Source organism: Mesoplodon densirostris, chromosome 1 (genome assembly GCF_025265405.1).
Source record: "Mesoplodon densirostris isolate mMesDen1 chromosome 1, mMesDen1 primary haplotype, whole genome shotgun sequence".
Taxonomy (NCBI): domain Eukaryota; kingdom Metazoa; phylum Chordata; class Mammalia; order Artiodactyla; family Ziphiidae; genus Mesoplodon; species Mesoplodon densirostris.
This window is the reverse complement of record NC_082661.1, coordinates 28,064,706-28,085,065: the sequence shown is the minus strand read 5'-3', so window position 1 is coordinate 28,085,065 and position 20,360 is coordinate 28,064,706. Positions and strand designations below refer to the sequence as shown.

General features: G+C 54.2%; 1 protein-coding gene across 5 annotated transcripts; it reads right to left on the bottom strand.

Moving 5' to 3' along the window:
• Positions 1 to 174: 174 nt before the first annotated feature.
• Positions 175 to 17,551, bottom strand: KCNIP2 (potassium voltage-gated channel interacting protein 2). Of its 5 annotated transcripts, none has more exons than XM_060105945.1 (10): positions 17,479 to 17,551; positions 4,930 to 5,025; positions 3,984 to 4,082; positions 3,202 to 3,326; positions 2,725 to 2,794; positions 2,486 to 2,556; positions 2,257 to 2,364; positions 1,967 to 2,071; positions 1,770 to 1,832; positions 175 to 1,475 (listed from the first exon to the last, which is right to left on the bottom strand). In XM_060105945.1, exons 1-10 carry the CDS (start codon positions 17,549 to 17,551, stop codon positions 1,428 to 1,430), a joined length of 858 nt encoding a protein of 285 aa, XP_059961928.1. In that variant the 3' UTR covers positions 175 to 1,427. The 5 variants fall into 5 exon arrangements, with proteins under 5 accessions (XP_059961928.1, XP_059961981.1, XP_059962073.1 ...); XM_060105998.1 differs by having other exon boundaries at positions 3,984 to 4,037; XM_060106090.1 differs by lacking the exon at positions 3,984 to 4,082.
• Positions 17,552 to 20,360: the final 2,809 nt, after the last annotated feature.

Genomic DNA, 20,360 nt, shown 5'->3' with positions numbered 1-20,360 from the left:
TTTTCTCTGGAATCCAAAAGGCTGTATGAATTATGGGTTGTGAGTTATGTGCGGGGTAGGAGAGACAAAAAGGCAGACAGAGCCTGTGCATAGCCATTGTGTTTTATTGGATCTGGTGTACTTCTTATTTTACAAAAATTACAGAGGAACCAAAAATGCAAAGCAGTCAACAGTGTTCTGATAGGAAAGGGGGCTCCCTGGGGACCCTCCCCCTCAGATCACAGCTGACTGGGAGAGTGAGCTAAATGGGACAAGCAGATATATTAAGGGGTGGCGGCACGGCAGGGGTGCTGACAGTGGGGTGGGACCTGGGTCCTATGGTCCCTGCCTTCAAGATGTGCTCAGGGGCATCTCTGGGTAGATTGAATAGAGCAAGAGGAGATTCTGGGTGGGCAATTAGGAGGCTACGTTGGGGCAGGAATAGAGCCTGGGTATATCACAGAGTCTAATAAATGCCCCCACACTGGGTTCAAATCTATGCCTGCCTCCTTCCTTCCTTTTTCTTCTAAGGCATCCACTGTGTGGTCCCTGACTTACTCTATGCCTCCAAGTCTAGAGGAAATGGCAAATGAAAACTTAAGTTGCAGCCATCAGAGAGGGTAGGCTGAAACTTTGGCAGGTATCAGCCAAGACAGCTCCCACCTATCTTCCCTCTGCTGCCACCACCACTACACAAACAGGAAGGGAGGAGAGGAGGGAATTCCAAGGATGAGCCAAACACCAGGATCCCAGACTCTCCTGGGATACTTGGAAATTTTCTGGGGTATTTCCAAGGAAACAAGGTCTTCTGAAGAGGCTGGAAATTCATATTCTGACAGCTTGGAATGGCAGACCTGTAGAGCTCAAAGCTATAGCCTGGCATGCTCTCACTGATAATCCCCAGGCCCTTCTGTTCTCTACCCCAGCTACCTCCTAGGACCTAAGCACTGGCTCAGGCCCAAGATTACTCCCTCTACATTCTTGTCCACCTCCTACAGGGCTCTCAAAGGCCCTGGTCTGAAAGGCCAGTCAGTGCCAAGGACAGAACAGCCTTTCTGATAAGGGAGTCTTAGGGGAAATGGTTATGAGATCAGGGATGGGGGAAGCACCATAGCAGGAGACATTTTGTCTAGCGTTGTGGTTTCTCAAGTGGGGGTGGAAGGGGGAGGACCACTCAATTCCTATAGCAGGGGCACCCTCAGCACTGAGTTTCAGGCAGGAAGGGGGAGCTGTTGGGAGTTGGGAACACCCCACAGATACACTCTGCCCACTCTATAGCCCCCTCAGCTCCAGCAATCTGGACCACTGAATCCCCAGGCTCTTGGATTCCTATAGCCCCCAGGGTAGAGCTAGGATGAGGACAGACCTGGGAAGAGAAGGGTGAGGTCCGCCTGGACTAGGGCTACAGCATGGTCCCCCCAGAACAACTGACCCCCTCTCCTGGAGAGCTAGATGACATTGTCAAAGAGCTGCATGGACCTCATGATGTTCTCGTCCTGTAGCCATGGTGGGAGAGAGGCAGATTGGAGAGAAAGAAAAAGAGCTTATCAGAGACAGGGAGAAGGACACTGACTCAGAAATGGGGACATTCAGAGACAGAGAGAGGCAGTGAGGAAGGAAACACCCAGAGAGGTGGGGAAGGGACAGGCCTCCCCAAGTTATGAAGGAAAAAGATTCAGAGGTGGTGGTGAGTTAGGGAAATAGTACTCTGCCCAAAGGAGCCTCCTCTTACATCATTGAATCAGGCCCTGAGTCCAGACCAGGGAAATGTAGAGGGCAAGGCCCTGTACCTTTTGACAAGATTCAATGAATTCCTCAATAGTCACCACGCCATCTTTGTTCCTGTCCATCTTCTGCAAAAAGGTAGTCAGGTAGGGAAAACAGGAGGGATGACAGGAGAGAGGCAGGCAGAACTCAGGTAAGTTCCCTTCTGGGACCTCACCTCCTTCCCTTCACTCTAAAACCCAGCCTACCCAGTCCCAGGCACCTGGAAGAAGCTCTCCACGTGTTCCCTTGGGGCCTCCTCCCGGAGTGCAGGATATGTATACTTGCCCATCATGTCATAGATGGACTTCATGATATCAAGCATTTCCTGTTAGGCCAAGAGAGAAGAGGATCCCTCCTCAGAGCCTCCAGCCTCCAAACTAGAAGGCCTAGAGCCTAGGGCAGACCCCACCCCTTGCTGGTGATGTATATGTGGGTCACATTTCCCTCCTATGGGCCCTTTACACCTCCCCACACACATACAACCCCTCCAGCTGTTCAGTTGCCTTGTACCTCCTTGGTGATGCAGCCATCCTTGTTGAGGTCATACAGGTTGAAGGCCCAGTTCAGCCTGTCATCTGTGGTTCCCCGAAGAATCACTGACAAACCAGCCACAAAGTCCTAGGAAGGAGGCAGGGGAAAATGGGTCTTCTGATACCTTTCACCCAACCCTCTCTCTGGGTTTGGCCTGGCCCTGAAGCCCCAGGAAACATGCTTCCCTGGCCCACAGTCTCCAGCTCACCTCAAAACTGACTGAGCCATCATGGTTGGTGTCAAAGGCATTGAAGAGAAAAGTGGCATATGTGCTGGAGTCTGCAGGATAAGTGTGGATGAGTAAGCTTGGCTTCCAGACAGGAGAGGACTTCCTACCTCCCTACCTCTATGGGGCTCCTCAAACCCCATTCACTTGGCATTTCCAGCCCTCTCCCCAAGTCAGCCTAGAGATGGACAGCTGCTTCCTCTCAGGACTTGTCCCCTCACCTCCTTGAGGAAAGAACTGGGAGTAAATCTGCTTGAAGTTCTCTTCATTGACAATTCCGCTGGGACATTCCTAGGGGTAGCGTAGGGAGGGAAACCAGACTGAAGGAAGAGACAAAACCCCCTTCCACTCACCGCCCCTCCCCCCCCATGTTCCCACCCAACCCTCCCTGTCCAGAGACTCCCAGAGAGAGGGGAAATCTTTGTGTCTCCAGGGGGCTCACCATGTAGCTCTTCTCCTGGAGGGAAGACTTCTCCCAAGAGCACAAATAAAAAACACAGAACTGACAGACCAATCTACAGGCTCCACCCCTTCTCAAACCAGCAGGAACCCCTATCTAGAAGTTCGGTCTGTGGTGGAAGGGGAGCTGTCCCTTCTCCTCCCCTCCCCTGTCACTCCTCAAAGCCTCCAGGCCAACCTTTCAGAAAAGTCCTGGATAGGCCCTGCCCCTCCCCAGTTTGGTTCAGCTTTGCACTCACGTTTTTGAAACCCCGGTACAGGACCTGCAGCTCCTTGCGCGTGAACTTGGTTTGCTCCTGCAGCTGCTCCAGACCCTCGGGCCGGTGACACACGGTGGACAGTTCAAACTCATCCTCCACGCTGTCTGCGGGGTGGGGGCGGTTGGGGGGGACAGCCGCGCCTCAGGCCTGTCCCCCACGACCCCTCTTCAAAATCACTGAACCATCCATCCCCCCATATCCGACGCCGGAGACCAGCCTGCCAGTTCCCTGGACCCAGAGCCAAGGACATCAAGGCAAGGAAAGAAGATGCTGGTTGGCTTCGAGGTATATCAGCGGGCCCAGGCCAAGGCCAGGCCTGGCCCCAGAGCCCGGGGTCTGAGTCAGCGCTGGCCTCTGGGCCCTTGATCCCTGGTTGGAGGGGAAGGCCCCCAGCCCCGTCTTCGTCCCAGAAGGCCAGGAGTAGGAAAATTGGGTTGGAGAGGGGGCTTCTGAGGGTTCCAGCTCTGGGCCTCCCCTTACCAACTCAGATCCGCCCAGTCTCACCCTTGCCCCGCCCAGATCCTTCCCTCCAGCCAAGCCCCGCCTATCCCAGCCATGCCCGAGCCATGCCCCGCCCAGCTCCAGCCAAGCCCCCTCCACACCCCACTCCTGCCACAGCCCTAGTGTGCCTTAGAGAAGGCCACCACCCCTGGCCCCGTATCAGCCCCGCCCGTGTTCCCAACATCCAGTCCCCAGGCAGTTGCCCCCACCCCAGGCTCCCGAAGTCCCCCGCCCCCGCCCCCACCAGGAGAGTAAGTCACCTGGGTCCAGCGGGCGGGGTCTGTGGGGGCGGAAGGAGGCTGGGGCGGCTAATGCTGAAGGGAGCGAACTGTCACCGAGAAAGCGGAGGACCCGGCCAGCTGCACACACCTCGCCCCTCACACTCACAGCAAATCTCACAGACCTGCGTGTTACAGTGCACACACCCCAGCCCCCCACGCGCACAGAGGCACACGTAACGAATGAGCACAGACACACACGAATCGGACCCCGCTCACATCCCCCTGCCCTTTTTCCGAATCGACCCCCATTGTGGGACCCAGCAGAATCAAACACAACGACCTTCTCAAATAATGAGTACAAACCGGGCCTTTATAGCTTGCAAAGATGCGGTATGTATAATCCTGTGAGGTGGACAAAGCCCAAATGAGGAAACTGAGGCCTACAGACAAAGCGAGGTCACTCAACTGGGGACCAGGCTGGTACTAGGAAACTCAAGTATCCTGGCATCTGGAGGAAGGCGGGCTCCATCATTACACTTGCATCCATCTAGTCAAGGCACTGGTGACCTACATCTCAAGGCCCAAAACATGCCCTGGAGCGGGGAGGGCGGCCAGACACTAACCCCAGCTAAGCCACGCACAGACCCTCACAGCCGCCTGGTCCTACTCCTGCCACACTGGCCACACTCACACAGGCTCAGAGTGGCCTCAGCCTGTCACATTGACCACGCCCAAACACCCAGATCCTGCCCATTTCGCACACCCAGATGGCCCACACACTCAGGCCCCGCCTCCAAACTGACCACGCCCACACATTCCGCTCTGCGCTGCGTAGCTACGCCCCCTCACACTCCTGGTCAGTCAGTGCCCAGCCCACCTCCGCCACATTGGTCACGCCCCCACACACGCAGGCCGGCTCCCCTCACACCGGTCACACCCCGACACATACTGGCCCCACCCCCGGAAGCACAGGAGAGGCACTTGCTTTCACTGACTGAGGGCAGGGCTTGGGGCCCGCAGCAAGGCAGCAGCTTGAGGAACCGCTGCTTCAGCGCTTTTTTAGTGGGCCCTGGAGGGTGGCCTGGGAAGAGAGAAGACCCCAGGAAGGTACATTAACCCCACTGTCCCTCTGTTCCCTGTACCCTCCCCACCATCACAGATCAACCCCGGCTGGGGGCGGGTGTTGGGGGAAAATGGGGGGTGGGTAATGGTGAGAGTAGCTGGGGCCAGTTAGAGGAGTCCAGTGGGTTTCACAGGCATGGAAAGTCCACCAAGGTGGCTCGGCACCTTGTATAAAGGGACCCAGCTGGGAACAGCGAGGTGGCCGGGGGGGAAGTAACATTGGCCTCAGTCTTTGTTGACCCAGTGTCCTCGGCTCCAGTGCTACAGCTGGACCTCTGAGGGTGATGTCCAACCCGGGGGCTGCCTGCCTCTCTCACACACACACAGTGACAGGTGTGTATACATAGTATGATAAATCAGAGTGATGGATGCCACACAAGGACCGCTTGATACCTAGTACCTCATTCATACCCAGTGGCCTCCCAACACATGCACACACACACACAGACATACACACTTTGACCTAGTACTTCTTAATACAAACATATACAAATGTGACTGACCTGGCAAAAACATGACAGACATACATTAGGAACCATACAGGCCATCTTACACACAGCATGATCAAACCACACAAGAACAATGACCCTGGGACATCACATCACAGTGTGGTCACCATGACATATCAAGGTCACCACACACATGCCCATATCATATTGTGACCTAGGTGCCCATGGCACCCAGATACCTAAGACTGCACCTCACCCACAGAACCTGCATTTGCCCTGGGTACACCCCCACCTTTCTTGCCTATAACCCCTCATTCCAAGGCACCTAGAATCTTCCTGCCAGCAGAACAGAGTTCTCAGAGAACTCATCCACCCTAAAAGTGTGTCCCTTCCCAGTCTTTTCCAGTATGGCTTACTCTTTGAAGGTGAAATTATAGCAAACTTTGAGGCAATGACAGACCTTGGAGATGAGTATTTTGTTGTAATGTGGGACTACCCAGAGCCCACTGATCACAGTTCCCCTCACTTCCTCTTATTAACACATGTGTCCTACGGCTCTAATTGTATCCCAGGGAGACCCTCCAAGTTCCTGTTTTGTGTCTGTCTCCTGGCTGCACCCACCTCCAGAATCCAGGGCCAGAGCTCACTGGACCTGGCATACTGACTGAAGCTGGCCTCAGTCCATTCCTGGAGGGGCCCGATTTCCTTTAGTTGTAGATTGGCACCTCAGCTCCCTTGCAGGCCCTGCCTCCCAAGCCGGCTCCACCCTCAGGAAGATGCTGTGCTCCCAGAAGGGAACTGCTTGACGTCAGCGCCTCCTCTCCCTCCCATTTGTCCTCTCTCCCCAGGAGCTATGGAGAGGTGGGGGGGAGGCAGTGAGCTGGGTGAGGGATCGATGGCGGCCTGGCCTCTGGCCCAGGGCTCCATTAGCCTGGACTTTGGTTTCCCGAAGCCGATTGTGCCTGGGGCCTCTGGTGGTGTAGTAGCCTCTGGACTGGGGGATGGCTACCCCCACCTCTCCCAACCTCCCCCTCTTCACACATCCCCCCATCTGGTCCCCTGCCTGTTCCAAGGACTCAGTCTCCTCTAGGCTCCTCTGAAGGTGGGAAGAGAAAGGGGGTGCCTTCAGCAGACAGGATGCCTCCCCCCTTCCCACCAATAGTCTAAAGGGGATGGAAAGTTAGAGCCCGACTGACTTCATCTTTTCAGGACTGGATGAATCCCAGTTCATCTAGGACCAATCCCTGCGACCCACCCGACCCCACCCCAATAAATCAGCAGAGGATGGAGGGTAGACTAGGAGTTTTCTGCTCTTACGGAATCCTAGAGCAGGCAATTCACGGACCTTCTTCCCTAGCTCCTTTCACATTTTTTCAGTTCTCCCAGGTGTCTACCCTGCAGTCCTCTTATCATGGTTCTTGCCTGTTTTCCTGTAGCCATGCTATGGAGCTGCACAGGTCTCGGCATGAAGAAGAGGGAGAGGCTAAAACTCCCTGGGGAGGCAGAACATGTTCCCCTCTCTACCTCCAGTATCACTCTCCCCACCTGACTTTCGGGTTGGGTGGAGAATTGCCTTCCCACTTCCCACTCTAGACTCTGGAGCCCATTCTGCCCTTAGATCCTGAGAGGACCTGGGAGAGGCAAGGCGGCTTGGGAGGCAGGGTCCCTGATCTGATCCACCCCTCACTCTCCTACCAGATTTGTCTATGAATGTCTCATTCACAGTGATCCCATTCCTGTCCCTCCAGAACCCACCCCATCCCTAGCCTTGGGTATGGAGCTGGTATATCATCAGGGAACTCTGGGAATAGCCACACACACAATCAGATGCCCAAAGAGGCTCAGCCACACACTCTGTGCCCCTCAGGCACAGTCACATCTGCCATCTCATAAAGCGACACACTCTGTCACTCAGACACATTAAATCACACCCCTGTCACATACACAGGCTCAAGTAGTCATACGTTTTGTCCTTTCTCACACACGTGAACACACAGCCACACCCCCTGTATCTCTCACACACTGAGTCCACACACACCCTGTAACCCACGCCTGCAAGGATGGAGGTGTGGCGAGTCACACACATCTTCAGAGCCGTTGTGGGTCACTGGCCCCAAAAGGGACTCCCCAGAAGTCTGGTGTTATCTCAGGACCCCTGGAACCTCCTTCCTCTATTTCTGCCTGTCTCCAGACTTTTTCTCTTTTCCCCCAGTTTCCCCTTATCCTCAATCCCAGTCCCCCCATGCTGTACCCCCTCATCACCTCCCTGGCTCCTGGTCCTCTCTCTCTTCACCTCCCTCAGACACCCAATCCCCCAGATTCCCTCCTCACCTCCCCCAGATCCACTCCTTGAGTCCCCCTCTTTGCCTCTCCCAGATGTCCTGTTCCCCCAACTCCTCTCCTCCCCTCCCCCAGATGTCCCATCCCATCAGTAACCTGCTTACCCCTGCAGCCCTCACCCCAGTCATAAAGTCAGAGTAATCTTCTCCCCAGCCCTGCGGGCCACTGTCCTTGTAGCCAGCAGGCCAGACATGCCCAGACACCTGGGTTACCTTCCAAGGAGACAGGCTCAAAGAGGCCAAACTGCTCCAGGACCTTGACAAACAGGGCGAGGACCACAAGCACAGCGACCATCTCCAGCCCTTCCAGGTTCATGGTGGGCCGGGGGCATGGCCCCGCAGGCTGAGGCTGGCCCTCCCTACTCACACTTCCTCCCCCTCAGGCTCCCCAGCCTGAGTAGGACTGCCCGCAGTCTCCCTCCCCCTCTCGCTCCCCGGATCTCCTCCCTCTCCCCCTCCCCCCGCCTCCCCACAGGCCTCCCAGCCACAGCCTCCAAGCCACAGCCTCTTCCTCTTCACGGGGCCACTCCTGCCTATGGATTGGTATCTCCTCTGGAGCTTTTGGTGTGAAGGCTATAGGCCAGGCCAGACCAGAGTAGGGGGGCAGTGCCCTGCCTCTGCCCCTGAGACAGCTTCCCTCAGACACCCTGTGGCTACTCTGTGCCTAAGAGAGGGGGCAGAGGGAAGACCTGTGCTTAGAGAGAAGGCAGGGAAGGGCAGGGTGTGTGTGTGCGTGTGTGTGAAACTAGGAGCTGCACATGCATACGTAATAGATGTGTGGGTCAGAATATGTTATGGGTGTCTGAGTGTTTTCTTGTGTGTATATTCCTGTATGTGTATGGAAAGTATGCATACCTCCTCTTACGTGTGTCTGTGTGTGTTTACACATGATTGTGCACCTTAGGGGTGTGTGTGGTGTATATGGGTATGTAACCATACCCATATGTGTGTGTGAGAGTGTACTGGAGTATTTCTGAGTGTTGTATGGGGTGTGAGGTATCTGTATTTTAGCAGGGTTGTGGCATGTGGGTCTGAAGATTGGTAGTATGGATGTGTCATATAATTAGGAGTATGGGTCTATGGTGGTTGTGTAATTGTATCTGCATGAAAGTGTATGAGAATATAAGGGAGGAGAAGGTGGTGACCTCTCCAGTCAGGAGGACACCACCACCATCGATTGCGGTTGCCATGGAGACTGAGAGGCGGGAAGCACTCTCTTCCCACAGGCCACAGGGAAACTGAGGCCCAAGGGAGAGAGGATTAGGCCCAGTAGCCTGGGCAGGAAAATAGCCCCTTAGCCCTGTCATGACCCTCTGGGGAGGGGACTTACTGCAGCTGCCTTTGGGACCCAGAGAATCAAGCTCCTTGGGAGAGGAGGGATGTGCTCTTCCTTTCCTCCTGGCAGGGGCCTCACCCAGGAGCTGCCAAAACCCTCCCTGTTCTTTGGGAATCTTTACTGAGCTGATGGAGAAACCCAGAGTAGGAGGGAAATCTGAACCTTCCAAGGGAGCCCCTCCCCCATCTTCCGGTCTCCCTCAAGGTGGTGCTGATGCAGCGGTGGTGTCTGTAGTGGGGCGGGGAGAGGCTTGCAGAACCAGGGGGCCAGAAGGTAGTCTCTGGGTTACTGCCACAGCTGGCTAGGGATTGAGCACTCAGTATGTGCTAGATAATGGGCTATGTGCTTACAGACATTATCACATTGAATTTTCACAATAAACCTATGAAGGAGGTACTGTTATCCCCATATTATGGGTGGGAAAACTAGACAAAAGTAGCTTAAGAAAATCTCCAAGATCAATAAGTGTCAGAGCTCAATTTTAACCCAGCCTGACTCAGCCTGTGCTCTAAACCACCACGCTACACTGGCTCCTTTCATAGACAGCTTGCCCACACAGGAGGCCCAGTTTAGGGGGATTAACCCAAGGGACCCTTGCCACCTCGTCCAGCTCTGGGATGTGTTTCAGCCTCAGTTGTAGGGTGGGGGTGGGGATGGGGGCTAGTACCCTACTGCTTCATTTGAGGTCCACGGATCTGCAGTTCTACATGGCCACCACTGGGGGGTCAGGCATCCATCTCACACCGTATCTTACCCCTTCCCGCTCCACCAACCCTTCCAACATCCTTGGGAAGGAGGGTATGCCTCTGGCAGGCTTGGTCCTCTGCTTGTCCCCCCTCTCTCCCCCAGGAAGAAGTCAACTCAGGGACTGTTTTTGGCTTCTCGCAGCTTTGGAGCTTACAGGTTTACAGATGAAATGAGCAAGCATCTCCCTCTCACTGTCCAAAATCCATACCTGGCATTTAATACCCTTCCCCCACCCTCATCGGCAGATCCCTTTTTTTGAGCCAGTTTCTCCTCCTCACTGTCCCCCAATCACACCAAACTCAGTGCTGTCTCTGTGGCTTTGCTCCTGCTATTCCCTCTGCCTGGAATGAACTCCCTTTTGCTCTCCTATCCTACAGTTCTTACCTGTCCTTTAGAGACAGCTTAAATTCCCTTCCCTTCAGAGCCTCCAGCCCTCAGCAGGCCCCAGATACCTGAAATTCTACGATAGCCCATTGGGCCCTCAAAACTCAGCACCTAAGTCTGTAATGTTATCAGTGGGAACAGTAAAAGGAGGCAGCGTAGCATGGTAGGTAACAGTGTGGGCCAGGGTGCCAGACTCCCTGGGTTCAAATCCCAGCTCTGCCCCTTGGAATTAACTGGGAAAGTTCTTAATCTCTGTGTGCCTCGGTTTCCACCTCATATGGTTGCTGGGCCCTCCTAAATGAACTAATACACGGAAAGCTGTTAGAATAATTCCTAGCACAGAGTAATTGCTTATAATTGTTTACTGCCACTATTAATAATATTATATTGCCCCTTACATAGCTTAGCAATTTAAAGCACTTCCACAAACACTGTTATTTCCATGTCTTCTCATGACAACCCCATGAGGTAGGCAGAGTGAACAGTATTGTGCCCATTTCACAGATGAGGTAAATGAGGCCCAGAAAGGTAAAGGAACTTGCTCAAGGTCACCTAGCTAAGAGGAGATGTTGCAAATTTGAACTCAGGTCTTTCTGGATCAGTCCTGTTTCCTCAATTAGATTCCAAGCTCCTAAGGGCAAAGATGTTAAAAAAAAATTGGACCTATACAAATTTTTTGGTTTTTTGTTTGTTTTTTTTTTTTTTGCGGTACGTGGGCCTCTCACTGTTGTGGCCTCTCCCGTTGCGGAGCACAGGCTCCAGACGCGCAGTCTCAGTGGCCATGGCTCACGGGCCTAGCCGCTCTGTGGCATGTGGGATCTTCCCGGACCGGGGCACGAACCCGTGTCCCCTGCATCGGCAGGCAGACTCTCAACCACTGCGCCACCAGGGAAGCCCAGACCTATACAAATTGAATGCCAGGCTCTGAGCTGGTGCCTGTGGAACAAAGGTGAACCAAACCGGGTTCTGGCTCTCCTGGGCAGGGAGAGACAGCCCACTGACAGAACTATAACGTATCTACTCATTCAAAAAATATTTGTTGTGTGCCTACTACGTGGTAGGAACTGTTCAAAGCAGGCCATGAAATGAGCTCTAGTCTTCTAACTGGGAGTCCAGGAAAAACCTGGAGAGGGTATTTTTTGAGCTGGTTCTTAAATGTCTTAAATGGCTAAAATGTCAACAGTCTACCTTAACAAAAGGACCAACATTTATTGAGCATGTTTTGTGTCCTTGATACTTTACACATGTTATCTCATTTAGTCCCCATAATAGACCTGAGGGGTAGGGTCTATTATTCCTGCGTTTACAGCTGAAATGGTCAGATTGAGTAGCAGTATACCCATTTTGCAGATGAAGGAACTGAAGCTCAGAGGTGATTGTCCCAAGATAACACAGATGATAAAGGATAGATAGAAACTTGAACCAGAACCAGTGATCTGCCAGCTCCCTCAGGCTGTCTCTCCAACGTGTGTGGAATCCTGAGTGACTGCAGCTTAGTTCGTATCGGGGGAGCTATGAGTGATAAGCCCAGAAAGGGGCAGATTCCATGGAGCCTCGAATGCCAAGCCAGGCTATTTGATTGGAAAGAGGCAGAACAGCAGCATCTCCTTGCTCTCTGCTGCTGATTCACAGGTGGACAGATTGACAGCCGTTTAGCCGGTTGCCCTGTCTGCAGACCCTCCTCTTCTTTCTCTCACCCTCACCCTCAACCTTCAGAGACCTTGACCCAGCCTCACAGGACTCAAGGTCCTAAATCAACCAGGCCTCTGGTGAGAGGATCTGATAGGAGTGAAAGAGCAAGTTGTTTTTCAGGCTCTCTCCCCCGCCCCCCACTCAGAGACCTCTCAAGTCTCTGGGCTCTGTGAGAAGGTTGCCCAGGTCTGTCCTCCCCAGGCATCCCTGTGCCACTTTGCTCTTCACCCAGAGGAGTGAAGTCTTAAGGAAAACACTTCAGGCAGAGTGAGGGCTGAAGCGAAAACTATCTTGAAGCATTAGGCGAGCCCTCCCTTAGATCCCTCAAATCTCACCACGGAGATACACCTATCATTTAGCTATTTACCTCCCGAAGTTCAAACCCAGAGAAATACTGCCTAATGAAGGGGGCCCATAGTACGTAACTGTCCCACTTTCCCGTCTGCCCTTGCTCCCCTAGTGAAGAACCCAACCAGTAAAGACCCTTCTGTGAGCCCTCCAGCCCCACTCCATCCCCAGCCAGGCCAGAAGACAGAGCAGCCCCCAGCTGCATCAGGTAATTAATGACCTCCCTAGGCCCTGGGGCTATTTTAGGGCCTGGAAGTCACGCCTGCTATGATTGAGAGCTGGCCCCGCCTGGCTCCAGCCATCTGTCACTTGAGACAGGCCCAAGCAGGGGGCTTGGAGGACACATGCTTCCCAAGAGACATCCAAGCATGGCTTTGGCTCAGCCCCATCTCCTCTCCTTCTGGGAGCACATTGTAAGGAGAGGCCTACTTATACTCCAGGGGCTCAAGGGGATACTGTGCAGAGAGCCAGAGAACTACAGATCCCAGAATGCCACCAGGCTAGGATGTTTTGGTCTCCCCAGGTCAGGTGGGGTGGAGATGCTGGGTTCTGTGGGCCCTGCCCAGGCAGATCTAAGGAAACCCAAGTGGAGGTGTGCATAATCTCAGCAGTGCCATGATATGATACCCACAATCCATGATATGATACCCACAATCCATGTCATAAATTGCACAAATCCCACACCAAGGCACAACCTTATGAAGTCTATACAGCTAACTTAGTGTGACTCAGGAACCCCCACCCCAACTCTAAAGCATAGAACTCCAGGTACATGCAGCCTTAGTGTCACAGAATTCCAGGGATACATAACCCTAGGGGTGCACAGCCCCAGTGATCACAACCCCATTGAGGCACAAACCCCCTTAATACAGACTCCCAGAGATAGACAAAACGGTGACATACAAGTCTATCCATCCATCATGCATAAACTCAGTAGCTGAGTTCATGTTGGTCCACTCCCACCTCAGGATTTTTTCCTTCTGCACACTGCCCCTAGTCATCTTAAGACCCCATTAAACTAAGCAATTCGGTAAAGAGCTTTGCCTTTTCCCTGCTCTGCTGCAAGCTTCCTCCCTTCATCCCTGTGAGGGGCCTTGCCCCTTACATCCACCTGCTTGAGGCCCCCACCTCTGCTCTCAGTAAGGAGCCCTGCCCCCTCTTCCACCATTGTGAGGGACCATGATGCCCCTTCTCCTTTCCTCTTTGAAGACCCCTATGTCCTTCATCTTCTCTTTAAGGGACCCTATCCCAAGCTCCACTTCTTGGAGTGGAGTCTTGCCCTTTAAACTCTTTTCTTTGAAGGATCCTGCCCCTTCCATCTCTGTGAGGGGCCCTTTCTCTCCCCACCTCTGTAAGGCTCCTATCCCACTTCGCTTACTTTTTGAGGGGTCCAGCCCTTTCCTCCCTTCCTCATACCTGGCGACAGCGACCCAGTCACCAGCTGGTAGAGGGATCGCGCTGCCTGCCCCAACGGGCTCCGGCACCTGCGGGGGCATCTGTTCATGGTCCTGCGGTGAGCACAGAGGTCAAGCTCCGCCCCCAAGGCCCGGGGCGTTCTGATCTCCGCCCCCAACGGAGTGGGCCCTGCGTGGGCGGCGCGGGAGGGCCGGACCCATAGGACCAGGATCTCAGGCAATAGAGCCTCGTTCCGCTTCCCGTCTTCTCCCGGCCACACGAGGGGAACTCACCCTGGCCCCAGCGCCTGAAGCACCCGCCCCGCAAATTCCCAGACTCGGGTGGGGCGGGGCCGGGGGGGAGGGGCGGCAGGACTCTCCCTCACAGCCTTCTCTGGGAATATTTTCTGAATTTCCGGTGGGGAAGGGGGCACCCACGGTTTTTGAAAAAGGAGCTGGAGAGGGAATGAACATATCTTTCATTGCCCCGCTTCATCCCCTCATTCTCTGCCTGTCACACCCCTCCTCTTCCCATTTTGACACAGAGATGCGAAGGGGTTAGAGGACCTAGTTGTCATGGCAACTCCCCACACTTCCATACTTCCTGGACCAATGGGCGCGAGAGTAGGAGGGAAGAGGAGGAACTGACCAGTGTATTGGAGTGACAAAGGGGCGGCAGGGACGTGCCCTACTGGTCTCTGTCGTCTGGCTCTGAATATCTTTTTCTTGTAACTGTCTTGTGTCCCTGTGTCCTGGTCCGGCGGGTTCACACTCTCCCCTCATATGCCGATTGTCTGCCAGATGCATCGAGGAGAAGACCCCCTACCCACAGTCCTGGCCCTGGACTCATCCCTATCTGGTTATACCCAAAGTGAACCCTTCCAGGACCCAATAACGCCTTTAAACTTCTGACAGAGCCTATGAGGATCCCACTCTTCCGACTGGGATCCCGTATTTTTGGCTGAAAATCCTACATTTACGAGGCGAGAGTCACCCCTGAACTCCATGGAACCTGGCAACTTGATTTAGCAACATCCTCATCTGGAATCAGCTCCGCAAGCATGGCTCCTCTAAAACCACACGGGGGCGCGCCAGTCCAGGAACAATATTTATGGCCGGAGGGACGCAACTCCGGAGATCCCAGGCCGGGACCCGAGCTCAGGACTTGGCCAGCCAGGTCCCAACTCTCTCCTCATCTTCTCCAGTCCTTTCCTTGCTTCTGGCTTGGACAGGACCGCAGCGGATCGCTGCCTTTTCCCACCTCGCCGCACTGCCAATAGGTCCTGCCGGGCCCGGAGGTGCTAGATGCGGGGCGGGGCGGGGTGGGGCTCAGATTGTTTTCTCCTAAAAGTCTCCCCCAGATTTGTTTTGAGCCTGGGGTGGGAGTGGGTAAGGAAAGAGGCTGGGGCAACCCAGAATGACCTGAGGTATGACTTTAGCGCCCCCTCCCTGTCAGCCTGATAGGCCGGGATGACTGAAGCCAAGAATACCCCCAGGTCCGATTCCAGGAATCCCGCCTGCACAAGGAAGGAACATTGGGAATTTGGCTGGCCCTGCTGCACTTCCGCCTTGCAAGCGCTTCAGCACCGCGGACAACGACTCCCCATCCGGCTTCAGCTCAGGCACCCACCGCCTTAACACCGGCTTCCCAACCCCATTTATCTCCCGCTGTAAGGTAAGCCCTCCTTCGAAAGGAGAGCTCCTGGTAGTCTTATTTCTACTTCCCAAGTCGCGTGTGGAGCTATCTACAGCGAGGATGCTGATGACGTGGAACACGATTCTTGACGCTTGTCAACATTTGAACTATTTCCCTTGGGGGGCAGGCAGGTGGGAAGTAGTATTTCCCATTTTACAGATGAAAAAAATGAGGCCCAGAGAGCAAAAGTCATACAGAGCTGGTATTCACACTTCTATTCCTGCCCCTTCCCGTACAAGGGCTTCCCCACTCCCACCCAATCTCTGATTCAAATAGCCAAGTGGGGAGCAGATGATTCCACTAAAGGGGAGGATCAGTTAAAGCAGGAAGAAAACACTGATTAATGTGGTGCTAATGAGGGCGCTGGGGGCCTTACTACTCTCAAGGATCCTGAGTTGGTGAGAACACAGTCTAAAGCAGAGCTAGTCACCTGGACCTCTGGAATCCATCCAGGCCTGAGGCACATCTAGGGCACATCTGGGGCCTGCCTGAGTGGAAGGGCTCCCCCTTCTGGGAGTCTGGGCATAGGGACGAGAACCTCCCCAGGGTGAGTTAGTCGGGGAGACACTTTTTCAAGGCGTTACAACCTAGTCCTCTCCTCATCCCCAAGTCTTAACCTCACTCTCCTCAAGACAGACAAGGATCATGGCCTCCCTTCACCTCCCCAGTTTGTTTCAGACACAGGGGAGACAGTCTCCCTACTCCCATTCTCTGTTGGAGTTCTTGGGCAGGCTGCACAATGAGACAGAAACACACGTATATGGAAATGTACACAAGGTGACACAGTCACCCACACAAACACGTGGATCTGCCTACCAAACCCAGGAATATGCACAGGCACAGATGTACTGGTCTCACATACCTCCCCAGTGTGGGAGAGAGAGGATGCCTGAGCAGCAAAGTGGTTTGGGGGGATACTTAGAAGGGGAGGCCACATGGCACCTCCCAGGCCTAGAGCTTCTATCTCTGGGTCTGGAGGGGAGGCTAGAGGGTTTGGATGAAGTTCTGGGAGGGCTGTTGGGGGTTGAAGGAGCTTCAGTTGTAAGAATGATCTCTAAATACTTTGTGGGGGGGTGTGCTGATCCGATCCAGCATTAACTAAAGCCGCCCCACAGGAGCTGGTGACACTCCCGGAAGCCAGGTTGGGTAGATGGATACCAGAGTCCTTCCTTGGGTCGACCCGGGCTCTTTGTGGAAAACGTGGGGAAGCAGTGGTGTGCACTAAAGACCCCCTTCTGCCCCAGGAAGCCAGAGAGGCAGCAAGGGTAAGACATACCATAGACACTCACAGAGCCCCACTGCAGACATCGCCACATGAAAGTACACGATCAGTATCAAACACCAATATAACCCGCAGTCTCACAATTAAAACACAACACAACCCACTTTAACACATGCTTGTCCCAGGAGGTTCGCAGTCATAAAGTCTTACAAAGAGACATACCACCATAAAGTGAAGACCTGACGCATACTGGTAGTCACATGCCTCTTCATACAGAAAATCACACACTCAAAGCACAGAGTTGCACACAGAACAGAGATACTTGGTTAAAACAACTTCATTAGTACAATCAGGGCCCTACACAACCTCACTGAAACATCTGACAAGGCATACAATTGCACAATCACACGCAATCACACTCACCCTGGCTGTCATCAAGTCCAGGGCACATGGCAACCAGCTGTGGGAGGCGCACACACATATATACACACAGACACAAAGAATGACAGGCGCTCTCGCACATAACACCTCCCACTATAGACACCCTCCTAGCCTTGTGTCATGCATGCCTACACCTGCTGCCTCTCCCCACCTGCCCACGTGCTCTGCCCCCAACCCTTCCACCCCCCCCACCCCGCGGGACCCAAGGCTTTGAACCTCAGTGTCCTGCCGCCCAGAACAGCCGGGAGGGTACCTGGGAATGGGTCAGAGTGTGGGTAAGGGCCTGGCAGGGGTTAGAGGGGCTTAAGGGTCTGGGGGGGTGGAATCTACCCTCCTTCCCCCGACCCCCAAGCCACTGACTCACCCGTGAGCTGGTCATAGGATCCGTCCAGGTCTCGGGAATCGGACAAACTCTCCTTACGGCCCTGGCCCCGCATGGCCCCCGGCGCCCCCCTCCCGTCCCAACGTGGGCCGTGGGAGGGGGCGCCGGGTGGCTGGGACAGAGAACTCACACGGCGCCCCCTGGCGGCGTAGTGCGCTGCCGGGGGCTGTGGGCTGGAGAGTCAGCGCTTGGGCTAAGAGCCTGGGGACCGCCGCGGTCTAGGGCCCACCTGGGGATCCTGGGGCAGGAGCGGGAGGCTTGGGCAGTAGGTGAGCGCAGAGCCGGAGGCACAGTGGAGCGGAGAAGAGCCCGGAGCTGGAGCCGAGCCGCCTCTCCTCCCGCCCCCTCCCCGCGGCTGTCACCGCCACCTCCCCCCTTTGGCGCTGCCGGGATTGGCTCCCCCTACCCCCGCCCCCTCCTCTTTGCAGTTCGGGGGAGGCACCCGGTGAAAGGGTGAGCTGAGAAGTGCGGGGAGGGAGACGAGCTCTCTGGCAACACTACCCCCTAAACCTGAAGCCCCGGGTCTTGCGGGTGGAGGAGGGAACAGGGCCAGAAGGGCTCCACTAGGAGGAATCCCCGCCCCCGATTCTCAGCACTCCTTCCCCTACCCTCAGCACTGGCCCGGGTATGTATGAGTCCCCTGTTCAGTCTCCCTGTCAGCCCCTATTTTCTCTGTTGTTCTCCACCCATGTATGAGTCTCTTTGGCCCCCACCAGTGCCCACCCTGCTTGAAGGGGGTTAGGGATGCACAGGTCAACTCAGCCTCTAACGCAGGCTTGTCTCAGGCCAGTGGACTACAATTTTCTCTTCTCTTGGAAGGACCCCTACCCTCACCCACTCCAGGACCCTGTCTGTGGGCCCTATTCACTCTCAAGGTGCCTTCTTCCCTGATCTAATGACCCCCGCTGGCCAACTGGGAAGAAAAAGGAAAGAAAGAGTGAGCCAGGTCAGTTTCTCAAGACTTTCTTGTTCTTTTGTTCCTTTTTTTTTTTTTTCTTTCAACTTTTCTGCCCTGCTCTCTCTGTCACCTGCCCTGTCCTAGATTCCTTCTGTTTTCCAGAAGATTTGGGAAATGACTGAGGGGTTTGGGGATGCAGGCAAGAGTGGGGGAGAAGTGCCCTTGTTATGAGGCCCCCTTCCCTTAGACTAGCTCTTTTTTCTGAAGCTAGCGGCTAGCACAAAGCTCGGCTACCTCCAGCTCCCAGAAATGGCTACTGAACAACTGAGCCTACTAGTCTGATCTCCCCCATGATCCTTCCTGGGCTCCTAGCCCATAAGCCCCCCAACCACCATGAGGATTAGGGGCGGGGGCAATGTCTGATGTGTTTTGATGGTATGGTGGCAGTGTCCCAGGTAATCCTGCCTGCCCAATGACTCCTCTGGAGAAGTGACCTACTGAGACGGAAAGCTTCAGCTAAATTGACCCCAGCACATTTAATCTCTTCAGCTGGATTAATTTACAAGCACTTGATTCAATTAACCCAGCAGGAATTGTGGTGAGAGTTCAAGCATGAGAAGTGGACAAGCAGCCGAAGGAAGGATTATGTTTGGGAGCAATGCCCTACTCCTGGCTTTTCCCTGACTCTGGAGGGTCCTCCACAGACCTGGTATAGACATTGGGGCATGGACAGGGCATAGAAGGCTCCTTTTGGGGTTAAATTCTAAGAAAGGATGGGATTCCTATTTGGAGTTCTTAGAATAGGTGTATGTAAATGGGCCAAGAGATGGGATTTTTAAATGGAGGGCAAGGAGTGCTTTGCTTATTGCCTCATGCCCTGGACCTGCCCTTATTCACTTCATGTGAAAGGCTGGCAGGAATCTAGAAGCAGCCCAAATAGGCTGGCTGGCCTCCTTAACACCACATTTTGAGGTAAAGGGATTTTCTTCTTCCTTCCTTCCACCCAAAAGGCAAGGGAGGCTACAACTTCTGAACTGAACTGGCTTCCACTAGGACCAGGAGACTGAGAAACAGAGCGTATAAGGGGTTCCCTAACCAGATGAGACCAGCACCTGGGAGATTACCTTAACTCTGTCATTGAGAAAGGGGTTCTGGGTAACAGAGATTAAGGGGAAACAGAAAAGACACTAAAAAGACTGTCCCACACACATCAATTTTTAATAACTTCAACTTGCCACCCGCTTCCAGCTCCTGCTCTTCTGGGGTTTATCACTGTGGAAAACACTAAATGCCCCAGGCTGGACTATCCATCTAGTGATCAGAGATGACCCTGCCCTTGATACCTTAAGAATCTACAACTATACATGGCAGCACGATGGTGGATTCTCTGGAATTTGCTCAATGTTGGAGTCGGAACTCTGGTTCCCAGGGAGAGCGAGTACCCCAAAAAGATTTGAAGCCAAGTGGAATAGCAGCCGGGGAGGTCCCAGACCTGCTCTCACGGCTGGATTCTGGTACTTACTCCCAGATTCTTCCTGTGCTGCTTGCCCCCTACCATCCTGAGGGCTTTAGAAAGTGCTTTAGAAAGGGAGGATCTCAGAGCAGCAGCTACTTCAAAGGCAGCTGTGGGGCAAGAAAGCCTACAGTAGTAGTCCCAAGGAGGCTGTCCAGAGAAGGGACCATAGGCCAACTTCCCAAAGGTCGGCCTCTCCATGATGCTCACCTGGCCTGTTTCAGAGCCTGGCCCCAGCAAGTTCTCTCCCTTCCAGGCACCAGACCACAGCAGGAACAGATTCCTCCCCAGCGGAAATTCTCACGCAGGCTGGATGTAAACAACAGCCGGGTGAGGGGGTGGAACACGTGGAGGGGAGCTCAGCAGACACAAGAAAGGCTCCCAGAGGAGGGGGTAGCTAAGGAGGTGGGGAAACTGCTGGAAAGGGAACCAGCAAAGTAGGCACCTGAGGGC